Source organism: Oryzias latipes, chromosome 12 (genome assembly GCF_053564925.1).
Source record: "Oryzias latipes strain Hd-rR chromosome 12, Olatipes_Hd-rR_3.1".
Classification (NCBI taxonomy): domain Eukaryota; kingdom Metazoa; phylum Chordata; class Actinopteri; order Beloniformes; family Adrianichthyidae; genus Oryzias; species Oryzias latipes.
The window spans coordinates 25,934,958-25,953,363 of record NC_136248.1 but is presented as its reverse complement, the minus strand read 5'-3'; the positions used below and the strand labels follow the sequence as shown (position 1 = coordinate 25,953,363).

At 36.4% G+C, this 18,406-nt stretch overlaps 1 protein-coding gene across 2 annotated transcripts in view; it reads left to right on the top strand.

The window, feature by feature from the left end:
• The window catches only part of lamc3 (laminin, gamma 3), a 151,814-nt gene that overhangs the window by 35,857 nt on the left and 97,551 nt on the right, over positions 1 to 18,406 (top strand). For both annotated transcript variants that reach the window (XM_011481527.4, XM_011481525.4), the window contains exon 4: positions 3,046 to 3,212. In XM_011481527.4, the coding sequence (XP_011479829.2) occupies positions 3,046 to 3,212 (167 nt within the window). The remainder of the gene's footprint in view (positions 1 to 3,045; positions 3,213 to 18,406) is intronic.

Sequence of the window (18,406 nt, the reverse complement as noted above, 5' to 3'; positions counted from 1 at the left end):
AAATATTGTAAATATTGAGCTTTTATTTATTTATTAAGTAACGCTGTCTTTTACAGTACTGTACGTACAGTGTACTTAAGTGGTATTTACATGGTACTTATTGTGGTACTTTTAGGGTATTTACATGGAACTTTTTATGGAGTTTACTTGGTACTTACAGTGTGTTTACATGGTACTTTCCGTGTCTACTTTGTACTTACATGGTACTTACTGTGTATTTATGTGGTACTATTTGGTTCACAAAAAGTACCATGTAATTACCCAGTAAGTCCCATAAAAGTACCATGTAAATACCCTGAAAGTACCCAGTAGTTACACAGTAAGTACCATGTAAATACCACTTATATACACTGTAAGTACTGTACTTCAAAAGAAAATGTTACCATTTATTTTTTTCAAATTAGATCATGCAATAATTTCACCAAAACTCCTGTGTCCATTCTTGCTGATCTTCTCACTTGAGGATGTTTTAAACACATTTTTTCAACAAATCTATTTTTTAGATGGTTGTACAGTAATGTACAACTGTTTTTACATTTTTTTTTAAATTTAAGTTGAATTTCTGAAAGAAAGAATGAATTTTGTTCGCGTTTATAGATTTCTTTCTCCTAAAATCTTTTTCTTGTTGAGCCCAATACAATGCTCTAGAAAAAAAATCTAAGTTACATTATCACATTTAAAGGAATGCTTATTGTTTTTCCTGTTTGTAAAGGCTAACTCCATTGATTAACAACTGTCCACAAGAACGTATCGTTTTATAAAAGTGTGCAGAGTTCTGCCTAACAATATTTTTTTATAGAAGACTGCAAAAGATTTTCAAGGTCCCATTTTACACCCAATATCTAATCATCTTGAGAAAAAAAATCTTTCAAAAATCAAGTTTTGGGTCTGAGAAACTTGTAGGTGAAATCCTTCAAACTTCAGGAGCCATTTAAGAGATTCACAGAAAAATGTCACTGATGAATCACCAAATGAACAACCTTGGTCAACACAATAAAGCTATATGTTAACACTGTCTATGAAACCAAATGTAAAAAACATTTTCTTTAAAAAGAAGCCTTGCTAATAGATGTTAGTTGCTTATATATGTTTGGATTTCTTTGAGAAACTTTGTGCAGGAACTGAAGTAGGTGAAATAAATTGTATTTGGTTAATTTAAGGAGAACACCCTTTAAAGGTTTAAACTTAAAATTACACAAACCAGAACATTTTATCGTTAAGGTAACATCCATGAATAAATTGTTACAGGTCAAGAGTCTGACACAAGAAACTGACAATGTGGGGCTTTCACAAGTTTGAGGTGTTTAAAGCAATGAGAAGCAACTGAGTTCATTGTAACTGAAACCAGGCGTGATTGTTACACGGCAAAGCAGTTAAGCATACCGCAAATGTTCAAAATAACCACATAAAAACAAATCTTTCCATTTGCACATTTATTATATGGTCAGCACTAATGAAAAACACAAAAGCAACACTATGGTCGTTTTTGTTTCTTAAACCCTGGTATGATTCCAACCAATGCCGATTCATGACATTACAGTAAATGAGAGATCATGGCTGAACAGGCAAAAGTTATATGAATCTGAAGGCCACATTTTTTTTTTCACATGACTTTGGATCAAAATTGAAGAAGGATAAAAAGGATTTCAAATGACTGAAAAGCCATTTGTGGTAAAACTTGTTTTTAATGTTGGTGCAGCAGAGCACATCCCCTCCTGACATGTGTCATGACCTTCTGGGTGGCTCCATTATGACTGAACAGAATGACCACAGCAGATCCACTGCAACCTATGGCACGCTCACATTTAACGTGTTACATTTGTTATTTGACCCTTGACTCTTAAGGCCTCTATAGAAAACAGCATTGATTTAAACAGGTATGCTTTTTTGAGCGTTTGAAACGATAAGCAATAGTATCGTATTTTCCGGAGTATAATTCACATTTATTTTACATCGTTTAGCCAGGGGTGCAACTTATACTCTGGAGCAACGTATTTATGTGTTTTTTTTGTGCATTTTTTTGGCTCCTGCGACTTATAATCAGAAAAATATGGCATAGTTTGAATCGGAACTGAGGTAACGTGCAAAAGATTACAGTATTAAGGACGATATACTTTTGCATTTACCTGCTTCAGCTGGAAACATAACTGGAAAACATTTGCTTCATTTAGCTGTGTGTGCTTCTAGTGGTGTGGTTTGTGGGAGGGGCTGAGTCACAGCACAGGCTCCAATGCTAAATAGACAAGAGGAGTACAATGCCTACTTCATATACAGTACAAATTCATGTTTTACAGTTTTTCCTTTCAAATAGTCAAAAGAGGTAAGTGAAAGCTCATTAAATCTAGAGACAAAGTTACTTGGTTGACAACACTGCAGACAACTGAAGATGACACTGTGACATAAGAGGTACAAAAAAACCAAAAAAGCTAGTTCATGGTAGATGCCTTTCACAAGAGGAAAAATAAGAAATGGGTTTAATTTAGAAAAATAACAGACAGCAGTTCATGATCTGACACATCAGTTTGCAGCTCGTGTATGATCTTTAAGAAGTGATGAGAGGGAATGTTTGGAAAATGTCACAAGTGTGTGCAGTGCTTTTGCATTTACACAACATTAATATATTGTGATGCTTGTTAATATATTCACCTTTTTTTCTTTTCTTTGTTTATCTAAGATTGAATTCACTTCAAAAATATGTGCCGACAAATTCACGGAGATGCTTCCTTTGTACCTTCTACTGAAGACCAATGAGAATAGAAAAAGTTCAGATTAGATTAATCCTCAGTAGTTATTTGGCTTATTCCTTCTTTTTTCTTTAGCAGTATTTTAGCCATTGTTAAGGGACACAGCTAAAAGGATTCATCAAACGTAATAAAAGCTTTATCTTAGATCATTTTGGGGAGATTACAGGATACGACGCCTCATTGAGATGTAAAAATTCACCCACCTGTGCATGATTGTGGCTCCTTTGGTGTCATACAGTAGAAACAGAGAAAAAGTCTGTCTTGGCATATTTTACCCATATTATACCCTTTTTCCACTTAGGTGCAAGTGTAACGGTCATGCCAGTGAGTGCGTTGAGGGGGAACGTGGTGACTTGGTTTGTGCCTGCCAGCATCACACCGTGGGAGCTGACTGCCAGAAATGTCACCCCTTTTACCAGGACAGACCCTGGGCCAGGGCCACCGGAGACTCCGCCAACGAGTGTTTGAGTGAGTAGCATGATTTCGGGGTGCTGTCATGAACTCGCTCAGTGCAGCCATCTGGAAAATCCACAGGGCAGTGTTAAATTCAAGTGACAAGCTCACACTGTCAGGGGTTGTGTAAAATCCATATGAGAGTCTGCCCTTCATCACTATGGGGGAAAAAATATTTAAGAACCGGTCGACTGGCACTATCATGTCACCATTCAAACTAAGTGTCGGAGAGTTTTATTAAGCTGCAAATAAACCAAAATCCCCCTTATATATAGGTGAACAAACATACCTGCCACAAGGGCTGAATTCATTTTTTTTAATGGGCAAAAACAGAGAAAATAGTGTTAGAATTGTCATGATCCAGCCATATTGTTTTTACAATTCTTCCTCCTTTAAATGAATAATTTCACCCCCACCACATACTCAAAAACAAAATTTGCACTCACCTAGTAACCGGTGAAAATACATTTTTAACATGTTGAACGACTTCCCTTCCAAAAAATAGAATGACATCACAGCAGCAAAACCGTCAAAAAAAAAAAATCAAAATTCACTAACAAAATTCATTTCAGGAATATTCAAAGGAAGTTTAAAAAGTTCATGGGATGGCCACAGGAATGATGATCTAGCTGCCATTTCGAGTCACTGTGTTAAATTTGGCGATTGTCACATTTCTTCCCACAAAATGGAAAATTGTCTTCACAAAATTTCACAGGACAAAGGTTACGTATACAGCCACAACTGAAATTTTGTTGACCTTTGACCTCGGGTAGAGGATCTTCCAAATAATTTTCTTTACTACCTTCTAAAAATTTAAACACTGACTAGGAATTTTAGTCTATTGCCACCTAACTCCTCGAGCATCATTAGAAAGCTATTTGGGGAAAGAAATGTTATATATATATATATATATATATATATATATATATATATATATATATATATATATATATATACATATATACATATACATATGTTTTAATTTGAAATTAGCGTTAGTGTGGCGAGCTTCCAAAAGTTGCGTTCCCCTGTTGGTCACACATTTTTTACCTGAAAATTGGAAACATTGTATTCTTGGCTCAAGCTGAATAAAATAATATGAGGTAGGATGTGATAATATCAGGAATGTGGACATGCTAAGCAAAAAAACCTTTGTTGCCAAGGAAATCCAAAAGTGTACTTTTGCCAATTCCTCTGAAACGTACCTGTTTGTCACCCCCAGACGACCAAAAATAATATGTTTGCCATGGATGTAAAAAAACAAACAAAAAAAAAACAGAAAAGCTGCTATTTAAAAGAAAAAAAAAGTTTGTGAATTTAACATATGATTGCAGCTGTGGTGCAGCGTTAGGGCAGTCGACCTCTGATCGTAATATTTCAGGTTCGATTCCCGCTTTGCCCGTCCATATGACGAAGTGTCCTCGGGCAAGACACCTGAACCCCACCTTGCCTCTGGTGGAAGGTTGGATCCAGTGTTCGGCAGTGGAGCCACCACTAGCGTGTGAATGTCTGTGTGACTGGGTCTGTGACTGTAAAGTGCTTTGGGCCTTAGAGGAAGGTAGAAAAACACTACATAAGTATACGGCATTAACCATTTACCATTTTACATGTCTCTGACCAGGGTGACAGGGGCAGGAGGGGTAATTGAGGGGCGTGTAGCAGTCGCTCAGCCAATGAGGGTCAGTGAGGGTGGCACCTCCGGGCCATAATTAGCCACTCGTGGCTTTAATTTTAATATATGCAGATGTTATCAGATTCCTTTGTGTTCAAATTGGACCCTATGCATTTATGTTTGCAAGCCTGCTCCCATCTGTGTCTGTTATATACGAATTAACTTGGCTCATCCCTCCATGTTCTTTTACTGCATGCCGCCAAGGATGAAATGTAATTGGCTCAGGGATGAAAACCTTCAAAGGACAGTAGCTCCCAATTTTATTTTCTTATGTTTTTCTTTTTGTGTTTTGCTTAATTCTATTAAGCAGCAAGTTTGTTTTAATTACTCTCACTCTTAGTTCCAAGCAGATGGCGTCTCAAATAGCCTACTGCACCCAATTTAATCAAGGCTCTATATTATAAGCGTGGCTCACAAAAGCAGCTCAGACTGTAAAAGTGTAAAAGCTGAACCCCTCAGTGTAATTGCACTGTTCTGTGTGCCATAAAAATAACTCTGACAGAGTTTGCTCTGCTGACCTTTTATGTAAATTACAAACACAAACTATTAATGCAATATTGGGCTTGGGTGAAAAAAGTTTTAGAAGGGTTTTTTTTTTTTTATCCTGGTAATTAAGGGAGTTGAATGTAATCATTATGGAAAGTAATTCATTATTAATAAAAACTTTAAAAAACGATCCATCAAATAAGTGTAAATTAAATTTGTTTGATATTGTAAGGAAAGACTTAATTTTCTGTAAAGTTGTTTTCACAAGTCAATACGTTTTAACTAAAAAACTACAAGTGGAAAAACATGATAATAAACTCATTATCTACAACATAGAAGCAACATTTCAACTCTGAAAATAATAACAACGTTTTTTAGGACTTTTGAAAACCGAAGCTTACTATGCATTTTGAAAATGTTGTCCATCTTTTGGCATATCCCTACAGGGGTCGCCACAGCGAAGCAGCTTTTAGATTCCCACAGGTGGTTTGGCAAAGATTGTTTTACGCCAGATGTCCTTCCTGACACAACCCTGTATTTTATCCAGGTTGGGGGCCGACACAGGGAGACCCAGACTTGGGGGGGCCCCCTGTGGCTACATAGTTAGGCAGTAGCCTGAAGGGACATGCCTAAGGTTTTCTGCGCCCCAGTATGACCCACAGCCAGCTGAGCCAAATGTGAGCCATGTTCTATTTTAAAATAACCGTGCTTTTTTTTTTTTTTTTTGAAATACAACACAATATTTTGAGAAAAGTCAACTTACTGCAGAAAAAAGACAAAAGGGAGAGGCAACTTTTGCTTTGGAGAAAAAATTTAAAAAAAAATTCAAATAGGCATCGTCTACAAGGAGGAAATTCTAGACCTCTGAGTTGGGGGAGGACTGTTGGTGCGGAGTAAGCCCGCTCTCATTTCCCATCATCCATCTGTTTACATGCTCCTCCATCCAGCCGTAGAGTTTTGAGGCAGCTCGAGTGACACAAATGAATCTAGTCATCTGCAAGTGGATGCATCAGAATGATGCTTGTACCATATCTTCAATGTAACAAAAATGATCCTTTTCAAACACCAGTTTTTTTTTCTGCTTCTGATCCACAACGATTTGAATAAAGCCTAATTTTCTTTATATAAGTCCTCCATCATCAGTAAAATGCTGAAGAACATGTTAAAAATACAAAAAACACCACTTTAGCCGGAGTTTAGTTGAAAATTAAGATGATGTGTTGAAGCCCTGCCTTCAGAGGTTTTATGGAGAGCATAAAATGGGCAAGCTGATTCACCTTGATAATAGATGGGACAAAGAGCAGCAGAAAAGAGAGAGCTGGACTTCCTTACAGAGATGCTGATGCAGTTAAATGATTTAGCCAAGACAGCTTTATTAGTCTGGCAATAAAGTGTTTTAATAAGGTGCAAACATATTGGCAGAAAACAAGAAAATTAAACCACTCAAATAAAAAAATTAAACAAAAATAATTAAGGATCAGCTGCAATGCTGGACAATGTATATTTATGTATTTGTTTGATGCCACTCTACACTGGAGTGACACTTTTGTAAGGAAGATTTGTGTTTGGAATTTCCCAAAATTTCTCTGCCAACTGAAAGTCTTTCACTCTTGTTTAGACGGGGACCCAAAGGGTCCACATCCTGCTGGGCTGTAGGATCCTAGTGTGGAGAAAAACAACACCACAGTTTGAAATGGAAGAATATGCATTGTGGCATTGACAGAAACAGTTTAGGAAGTTTTCCAGTGCCATAAGAAACACATTTACTTATGCTGCTCATTCAATAAATGAACTTTCCTCAGAAATACGTCAAATACGTTTTTATTTACATCTATGGTTCTGACAGACATTATTTTTTTGTGTGTCTTTTTGTCAAATCTCTTTGTAGGACTTAAGTCACGGGTTAGCAAAAGAAGTAATTAGTTTACAAACTTTAGATGCAGTCTTGAAGTAATCCAAAAACAACAAAATAACTCTTCTTCTTTCCTTTTAAAATGTCTTTATATTGAAGTTAAAGGGCAAAAATAACCTTTAAACGCTTGTGTTTTCCAATTTGTACCAATTTAAAATGAACTACTTGGTAGTTAGATCAAATGGGAACAAATGTGTGACCTTTTGAGACACAAAAACTGTTAAGGTTATCAATTAAGTATAATAACAAAGACACATCCAAAGATTAAGAAAATTAGCTCAATGAAATACAATGGATGAACTGTTTTACAGCATTTTATGGTTGATTTAGTTTTCATTTAGTCTTTTTAGATGGTCAATTGTCAGTTCTTGCTTGCAAGAACAACATGCATTATAGTTCAAATAAATTTAGGGGAAAAAAAGTTAAGTTAAGTGCATTTTTGCAATTTTTAAAAGTGCATTTTGGGGGGACCTCAATACGGGACATTGTGGGTGAGTTCAGCATTTGACCTTGAGTTTTAAGTATCCAAGTCTTAGTGAGGAAAAGTTAAAAAAGGGACATATTGAATAAAATATTTAGTAATTGACGTTTTCCCGCTCTGAGCCTGAATTCAAGTACAGCATGCAGCAGATCTCCAAAGTTTTCATTGCATATTCAATTTACAGGTTCATCTGTTTCAGAAGTCCTGCACTTTCAAATCCTTTTCTTTTTCCTCACTGCTGTGAAGTTAGTTATAGCAACGAAAAAAAACAACAACAACAAAAAAAAAAACAACAATGCTCCCTGAGAACAAATTGAGATGTTCCTCTTCTGTCCTGTTAACCTTATAATATTAAAAATGCTGGAGACGGATGGATATTTACTGTCTTCTGATAAAGTGAAAATGTTTACTATAATAACATAAAATTCCTGTCACGGCGAAAGATGTTATCAACCCAAAATAACTTCAATCTTGTATTTCTTTGTAGTGTATAGTCTGATTAGAACAGGTGTTGATTTGATTATTATATTTAAGATTTTAATAATTAGCTGTATTAAAAGGCTAGTGCATTTTTAATCGAATTAAAATCAAGTTTCTTTCTTTTCAGTATAACATCTTTTGGGTTTTATTTCTTGCTGAGGCATGGTCACATTAGTTTTCAGTCTTTAATTATTCACAGCTGTTTCTATTCAGTTAATTATCTCACTGTATTTAAGTTCATGGTTTCAGTTCATCAGTATTAAGTTCTATGTTTGTTATCTGTGCGGTTTGCTGTGTTTGAAGTATAGGCCTCCCCAAACAATTTAGTATTGTTATGCTTTTGTTAGTTTGTTTCCATCAAGATTATGTTTCTTTTTTTTTATTCTCATCACAAAGCTTTTTCTTATTAAAGTTGCCTTCAGCACTCTCCAGATGTTATATGCTCCAGATAATATAAACTAAAAATCTTGTATCTTTTTTTTTTTTTGTAAAGACAATTGCATTCATAACAGTCATATATTTTTCAATCAGTTATGTTTTTGGATTTGTAAATTTTTGTATTTTTGTAAATTTTCTGATTCTGAACCTTTTGGCGACTCAAAATCAGATTATTTTCAGTGGAGACGGCTCAGTGTCAGTAAAGCGGAGTTTCATATGTAAAATAAGGAGCTCAGAGACACGTCCCTAATCCAGATGAAACGTCCCGTTTCAACATAAAACAATAAAGAGGAATGAAAATACTCTATTATATTAGCATTAGGACGTTGAAAATGCCAAAAAAAAAAAAAAAACTATGCTGCTCCTCCTGAGACGGAAGCGTCACACAGACGTAGAGATCTTGTCTTTAGTGGAGGAAAAGGATTGAAGTGGAAAGCTGCAGGGATGCCGATGGCGTCATCGGGCTGCAGAGATCCTGCAAACCACCCATCAATGAATAACACATTGATAAATCATAAATCAAACAAAGGAGCTTCCAATTATTGGGAACGTCATCAATAAACATTCAGCTCAACTGTTAAACTAAGTTTAATCGGTCTGCTCTGCTGCTGTGTTGCGTTCACTTGCTGATCACCTCCACTTTAATCTCGGAGTTTTTTTCTCGTAAATTTACGGTTTAAAATCTTGTAATTTTACTTTTTTTGGTGGCCCTAAAACTCCGTCGTACCGAATTTGTGCTTCGGATGATGCCGTTGAGTTGTTTCTTTTGTGTGTAGTGTGAGCCCTGTCGGCTACAGTATATAATGGCTAACTTAAAATCTGTGTGCAGGTTTTTCACAATTTCATGATCTTTTTATATATTTATGAGAGATCTATTGGTTGATTGTGCATTTGCACAAGGTAATATTTATCTATTTAATTATGAACAGTTTAGGACTCCATATCTACGTTACAGTAAAAGGAAATGACTTTTTCCCCTTTGAAATTGGACATTTGAGAGCAAAACCTGCACCACAAAATAAATTAAAAGCTATGCAAGCTGCATATTACTTGTCAATATTTATTACCAAGCTACAATAAAAGCAACAATAGAAGCTGTCGCTGTTCAATCAGGTTTTTTATTAGACTGTCTTCTATCCTGCTTGCCTAACATGCAAATCGTGCAGTTTTTTCAATCTCGCATCTAATTTTTATTTTTAACCCTTGTGCTATCTTAGATGACCCCACCCTTACATTGACGTGTTCTCCCTACCATGACAAAGGTGGATAAAGGTGGAAAGATTTCATGTAATCCATGGACACCAGTGAAGATCACAGATCATTGAAGAGAAAAGGTTCAGCGCACTGTCTAGTGGGTCTAGATGACCCAACTCCCAACGTTACAGTGCCTAGGATAGCACAAGGGTTAAAACACAAATGCCATATTTTAAATGGATTTTTTTTTTTCGTTTTATTTGTCCTGTCCCACAGCTGAGCAAACAGATGAAAGCTAAAGCAGATTTTGCTGTTATAACATGGGGTTATAATTCTTCTGACACACAAAATGTACATTTGACCACCTGCTTATTCACTCTTCACAAATATGGACATGGGTACTGTTTTTACACCCCTGTCAAAGAATATTGGTTATGCAAATCTTGTGTGTACCTGTGAATAAGTGTGAATAAGTCTTGGGAGATAAATCTTCCATCATTGTTGTATAAATGAGGTGTGTGTGTATGTGAGAACCAAGTCATGCAATTTACTTATGAATGTTACGACTCTGTATTAACGACTGTCCCGCCCCCATCTCCGCTATCTTAACCCCTTATACCCCATCTCTAACATCCTACTCTCTCCCTCTCTTTTCCTTTTCCGTCCGGTACAACAAGGAATGCATATAAATATAACTATAAATTAAGCTTAGCCTCAAACACAAAAGGGGTTTATTCAAATATGCACTCTGTTTATCTGAAAATCCATAAACCCTTGTTGTAACAGCAAAATCTGTCCAATACAAGAGGCCTTCAGCTCTGATGTGCTTGGTCAGCTGTTGGACAGGACAAGTTAAAAAAAAAAAGTTAAACAACAAGTGTGTATGTGTGTGTGTGAAAGACAAAAAGAGCATGTGTTGTTGGAGGGTTACTTCATCTCTGTAGGTTTGGTGGTTGGTCAGACATTGCATTCATCTAGAAAATTTAATGTAAAAATGAGAAATGACTATGCCTGCAGGGATTGTGGTCCCTTTCTGCAAATTATTTTGCAACAGTATAAAGAAATAATTCATATAAAGTGAAGATGACTGGAAAGAGGTTTGCATTTCCTGTCATAGACACACAACAAAGTGGCACCACTCTCCCAAACCCATTTCCCGCTGCTGAAAGAGGGCTCCAAGGCATCACAGAGATTATTATGGCACGAATTCAACACCAACAATATGAAAGCAAACTGGTTAAATTGTAAAAGAAATGAGCACAAATGTTTGTTTATTTTTCTTTTTTTTAATTCTTCACCATTTGAAATGCTCCTACATTTACACCTCTGTAGCAGCCATCCTTATAAAAACGAACATAGCACATCACCTGACTAATGTTGGCACTAATCTTTAAACTTGCTGAAAAAGTCATGAAAATGCATAAATTAGAACCAGAAATGTTATGTAAATGTGATTGCAAGTGCTACAGATCGCATTCCCATTACAGAATCAGTGCTAATAACCTATAATTATCAGGTCTGAAATGTTGGTGCTGCTTTTAAACTTTTAGCAATTTCCCTATTCATTATTATGGTTCACATTAGCAAATTTTGTATTTTGCCTCATCCTTTTCAGAAACTCATTATGCTCTTTTCATGCATTGTCTCATTTGGTTTGGGAAATAGTCACATCACAGTCACTTTTGCATTAAAAAGCCTATTTCCTGCCACCCACACTGCTGTTAAAAGTAATTTAGATTTAGAAAAAAATACAGTAGCATTAATGAATCTGAAAGCTACCTTTTACATATTTTTATATAGCTTTGATTCCCAGTCATTTTGCATGGTTTGCTTGCTATGCCATGAACCAGCTTTCTTCAGGAGATGTTGACTGAAAAAAACCCACAGGAGATGAGGAGGAGAATAACTCTTACTGCATGTCCGTGCTAATTTCACTGAGACTAAACCCCTAAAGAGAAATGTGAGATCACTGTTTATGTCGGTGTAGGCATGCTATGCAAATTAAAGAGGGGTTGAAAATGCTCAGCAGGAGCCTAAAAGTGCTGCAGGACTTGTCTCTCAAGGGGAAGTTATTGTCACATTTTCAGCAAAGGCATTACACCATTCATTTGTCTCATAGGCACAAAACGGGGTTTATTGTAGTGAAGGTTTCCAATTAGTGAACAAAGGCACACAGAAGGGCGATTCAAGTCCTGTGTGGGCAGAACCTGGCCTTTGATTTGCCAAATTACTGATCTCCATTAGCTGCTACCAATCCTTCTGTCTTGTTTTCCAATTGATTTCAAACCCCTTTTTAGTTGTGTTTTTAAAAGAAAGACAAATGTTTTTCCTTTACTATACCTAGGGCACAACAACCCGAATGCACCATTTACACCGGGCATGTGTTGAGAGTTTAAGAACCCCCCTTGGTGTTCACACCAGACCAGCGGCGGACAAGCAGGGAGCAGCCGGGAGGGGATTCTTCTTCTTTTGTTTTTCTACTGTGTACCTCTATGCTGTTTGCCAGCGCTTGTCTGCCACCTACAGTTGGAAAAGTCTTGGTGCGAAATGTTGAAGTGGTGAAAAGTCTTTCTCCAGGATTTTTCTTTCACAGCTCTAGTCTGATGTATGAAAGACTTGGTGTCAGAGAATTCCCATCGGACACAAATCCTAATCATTAATTTCTCCTTCGTGATCTAAATGTTGGCACTTCCGTGTTTTGAAAAGGACGCTACCCATCTGTCATGACGAAGTCCAAGTCTCCGATTGGTCGAAGTTCAACTGTTTGACGTTCAAGCAGTCGAAAGTTCAGCTGGTTGAACTTGCAGCGTGCAAGTTCAACAAACTAAAAACTAAAAACAAACAAACTAAAAAACTTGTGTAGCAACACGTAAATGCGAGGTTAGAATTTGGAAATCTGAAATGCGGGTTAATGAGCCAAAAGTTGCTGTTTAAATGCGAGTTGCTGCGGCTGGTGTGATTGTACCGAACTGTTTCAAAAATTAAAGGGGTTTATGCAAATATAGAGCTTCTGTGTCTAAACAGTACAATTGGTTTCTCAGTGACTGGACAGTAAAAGTTTAAAAAAAATGTATGACATCAGAGATTATGTGTACAATTTAGACACAAATTCTTTATTTATAGAAAATATACTGCATAAACTGTACATGTGCTTCTTTATCAACTTGTAGTTTTGACAAATAAAAAAGGAAGAAGTATCTTGGTTTGTTCTGTACAGCTTTAGAATTTTTAAAGTGGTATGGAAATAGGTCTTTATGTGCATCAGTAGTTAGTGCTTAAGTTTTTTCTCAGGGTTGTGCATTATTATTATATCAGAACTTTATATTTTCTTTAAATCTAACATTCAATTCCATCTGGACTTTAAACACCGTTTTAAAAATAAAACCATCAGACTGCAGCATATAATCATATAACTGTGCCTTCAGGATTAATCATGTTTTCTTTTTTCTTTTCTGCATGAATAAAGTCAGGAAAAAGGTACTATTAAAGGAAAAGAACAGCGAAGAAAAAGTATTTCTTTGTGGGATAGAGAAAAGTAAACTTGTTAAAGTTGTTTTAGGACAAACGTTTACTGATAGGAATGTATCAATCATTTTATGAGATACCAAGAAAATATATTGTTCCATCTTCATTACCATTCTATCATAAGCTGGTTTTAAGACTGATCAAACTATGTAGCTGTTAATTACCCATGAATTTAAAAAAAAAATGATATATTTGTATGTCTAAAATTTGTTTCTATCACTGTTAGTGTAGATTGCATTGATTAAATATGACTCACAAATAACTTTAAAACAATATCCGACCATTCTTCATTTGAATATCTACAGTGTGTCTCACCCGCAGCAATGCAGACGATCTACTGTTTGCTGAGCTGGCTTTAGCAGCAGGATTGAATTTATGCCTGGTGTCCTTTCAGTGCATGAAGGCTACACATTGTGAGTGATCCTGAGGCTGTGGCTTCCCTAGAAAAGGACTGGGGGGAAAAACAACAACCATGTTGAAGAGGTGGCTGTGGGTGGACAGGCCTGTAAATGTCATCCAGATGGTCAATCATAGCCTGAAGAGAATGTGGGGTCTTCGTGTTACCAAGATGTGGGGAAAAAGAGAATGTAACCGTTTGGTCTCGCATTGGTGCCTAGAGCAATCCTCATACCACATATCGAGACAAATTAGTGGTAGAGGCAACACACTCTAAAGTGTTTTCTGAAGGATTTGTCATTATTTCCTTTAGACTGTGAAAATTAGTTAGAGACTGCCGTCATTTAGTATCCTAATTGTTATCATGGAGCCGTTCAGTTGCCATTTGTGCATGGATGCCATTGGCCTGTTTCATGGAAACAGACGCATCCTTGATTGCTGCTATTTAAAGCCAAACAGTTCCTATGCATGCATGTTGGTAATAGCGGAGCCGGTTAAACTGATATTTCAGACGAATTGTGCATTTTGTGGCACAAGCCCCATTGTTATTAATTGGAGAAAATTTCCAAATTGGCATTCAGTGTGTATGCATTAGTATGCTAAAGTAAATTACAACTTTATCAGTAGCAGATTTTTGCCTTATTTTCTCTATAAGTTGAACTTTTCTCGTCTTTAAATCTAAAATATTTTGCAAAGGAGCATCATAGCCTACCTTCCTAGTACCTTCCTGATGCACTGGGAAATGACACGAACACAGCTGCACACTGACAAACATCCAAGACAGCAAATGAGGGGAACCCATTGTGTCGAGATGAGATTTTTGACCATAACAATGGTTAGATATCCTAAATGTGGTCACCACTTGAGCATTCTATACAGTGTGCGCCCACACTTTGGTGTACTGCAAAAGGAAGACATAAAGCAGCTGTCCCCTCTATGCCTATCCCAAATGATGAGATTTATGCTTCATTAAGTAACTATTTTGGAAAAAAAAAAAAAAACTTTAAAAAATGTTTCTAAATTCTGGTAATCCTGAAAAAAATGTAGTATTTAGCAATTTTTGCAATAAGTAGCATTGATTTTTAACATCAAAAAGAGGATTTTACAGAATTAATTTGATATTTTTCATGTTTAAAAGAAAAAACCCCACAAATTTAAATCTATTTTAATACATTAAAAGTGCTACAGCAGCCTCTAAAGACAGAGAAAAGTAGAAATAAACATTCACTCCCAGGTTGTCTTAGGGATAATGTGCTATTTACCACTCAACTAAACCTGACTGATTAAAACAATTACAGATAGATCCAATCTGATTTGGAATCACCAAAAATTGCTTTGTCTTCTAAGGAGCTGCGAGTGCCTGCTGAGGGAGCAGATTGACAGATCTTATTGGCTGTGGTCTAGCTCAATATAGCATGTCAGCAAGAGAAAGAGAGAGTCAATCCAGCAATGATCAACTGTGGCAGCAGTACCTTTGTTAATCACAGTTGTCTCCAGTAAAGGTTTGCCAAATTTGTAGATAAAAAAACAAATAAATAAAGGAATCGTAGGAATCTTTTACGTCATGATTCAGAATCTAGAATCCAGAAAGCATCGGTTCACTTTCGGAAAATGTGTTGGGGTGCAAGAGCACACATGCAGTGTGGCGTTTCCCCCCAACATTATAGAGTATAAATCTACCTCTTCAAGTTAGTGTGATGCTTCTCCAACATTTGTGATCAGTGGAGCATGTAGCAGCTCGAGAGCTAAAGGTGAGCAGATGCATTAGACCCCACACGTCTATTGATTTTTTTTTGTTTTTTAACTTTAAAATAGCCTTCTCTCCATAGATTTTATTTATAAGCACAAATGAATGAACTGCATTAATTAGGATTTTTAGTTTTAAATCATTACGCATCCATTCAATTTAAATCCCTGAAAAATGTAAATATTTAAAAAGAAAAAAAATACAATTAAAAAAAATAATAATAATAACCTTCCACAGCTATAAATAATCAAAGTGCGAGCCATTGTCAGGTTTGGCAAAGATTTCATGAAAATCTTTTTTTTTTTTTAGTCTTAAACACGTTTTTGGGGCATGTTTCATTGAATCCAACGTTTTAAGCAAATATTAAATTAGTCATGTTTTTATTGCTTACAGTACATGTTTTTTAATACATGTCATTACAATTCATGAGTCCCCATCTTTTTTCTTCCCAGATAGATGGTTTCACATCTTTTTTTATGAGTTTTGTTATTCTTACTTTCCAAACTTCAAGTAATTTGCTTCTATAGCTTCATTTATTGTTTCAAATTTATACTTTCCACTTATTCAACTTCATTCATTGTAGCTTTCAGCTCTTAAACCACTGAAGAATCACTGATTTGCTCTGATCTCAGGTTTTCTATTGTAGTAATACTATTTTATCTATGTAACAAATCCCTTTTTTAATGCAATAACGAAACAGACAATACAGAAATGACATAAAAAGTCTTACATTTTTCCGAGAAATGAAGATATGCACCTAATTTCCCATTCACTTTTGAGTTCAGCTTTCGCACCTTTAGAATCACCTCTCCCTCAAGGCTGGAAATGTTTGATCAGATTCTAAAGATAATCACTCAGACCAATTTTGTGTGAGTTTGCCAAGACCCTTTTCTCAAAAGGAACAGCTGAACTTAAATAATGTTGGTAGAAATGTTCCCTGCAGCAAAAAAATGAGCTGCAAGACTCCATCACTGTGGGGGCAGGGCAGTTAGGCCTGCGCAGTTCACAAAGGCACTCACTCGCCCACTTGTTGAGGATAATGGTGAAGAATGACTCATCAGACCATATCACATTCTCTCCACTTGTGTGGTGACCATTGCACATTGTTTTTACGCCACTTAGCTCTGCATTTGTCTTTTTAAAGAGGGGTTTATGCAAGCGGCATGCTGCTCCTCCTGTTTCATGCTGGTCTGTTTTCTTTAGAAGAAATTGGACTAATCTAAAAGCACTGCAGTTTTCAGGAAGTTAAGCTTTTTTTTTCAGCTGACTTTTATTTTTTGTTGTCCCAACATTGGCTACATAAAATTTCTAGGTGTTCTTAAAACTCCTGGGTGTTTTTAAAGTACCTCTCAGGGGTGATAGGCGAGAGTGAATATTAGGTCAGGGCTTTGGCTATGAAAGATGAAGTTTTATGGAACAAGTAATTATGTTCAACATTTAAAAGCTACACGAAGCTTATGTGATCGTGGTTTGTTGCTGTTTTAGATCATTTTGTAGGTGTTCTTTTTTATGCTGATGATGTTCTGCTCTGTTTTTATTCACCTATTACATTTTCATATGTCTGTTTTACTGAAAACAACTTTGGGTAAATTCATATTTTCTTCAATTAAACACAGGCTTAAAACTGTCTTGACGTAGATCTTTTGTGGTCCATTGAAGTTAGATGGTGTTAAGACTTGCAGAATTCTTTGTCTTTAAAAAACTCACCCAGGACATCTTTAGCCAAAAACTCAAGTTAAATACCTAGGTATGTACAGGGCAGGTCAAGTTTCCAGATTCCTCGTACAGGATAATCAAGTTTAAATGAAATATGTGTACAAACAAACAAGTAAACAAAATTAGATTAGTTTATTTTTATTTTATTATACTATATACTATATTTCCCATTGTGTATATTCCCACAATGGGAAATTTGTTCAACGCATTTGACCCATCACCTGGGGGAGCGGTAAGCTGCAGCCAAACCTCGCTCAGGAGGCAGTAGCGTTAAGGGACTTGCCCAAGGGCCCTCACTGGGTGATTTTAATTGCTCGCCACTGATATTGTTCATTCACCTCCGGGAATCAAATCCTGCATGGTAGTTTTTTTATTTTTTTTTTAACTTGTCCTGTCCAACAGCTAGGCAGACAGAGGGTACAGGTAGTCTTTCACCTTACCAACTGAGCCAACCAGCCGCCCAATAAGGTTCAGCCCACTGTTGTTGGAATATCATTAGAACACCAATGTGGTCTTTGCTAAATTCAATGTGTTTCCACAGATTGGACTGTGATGATGGTTTGACATTTTTTGCTGCCATCATGTGTGTGTTGTCTACAATTCTGTGATGCACTTGGCTGTTTTTGCGTTTTAGTAAAATAATCCTTCCGTTGCTTCAATCCAAATGGTCAATGTAATTGGTTTTACTTTATTTTAAAACAATTTTATCAAGGTATAGATGTATTCAAATAAGAACTTGCCTCAGTCAGATTGATCTGGTCGAATCATTGAAATGGAAATCAATTTACTGTTAGTTGTAAGTCAATTAAGTGTTACCCTTAGTGTTATTTCATTATTCAAATGTTGTCTTCGCATTATGCATTGGGTTCTTTATGGGTGGAGTTCGCACGTTCTCTTCATGCGTAAGTGGGTTTTCTCCGGGAACTCCGGATACCTAAAAAATGTTTTGTATGTTGATTGATTGTACTGACCTAGGTATGTTGACCTGCTCACGGTGAACCTCAACTTCACAACCCCAACTTCACCCAACAATAGAGTGTTAGGCCCCAGCAACCTTATGACCCCAAAAGGGATTCAGTTGGTTTGGAAAATTGATAGTACAGGTCAATATGAACAGCCATGGCACAAAGGTAGAGCGGTCGACCTCTGTTTGTGATATTGC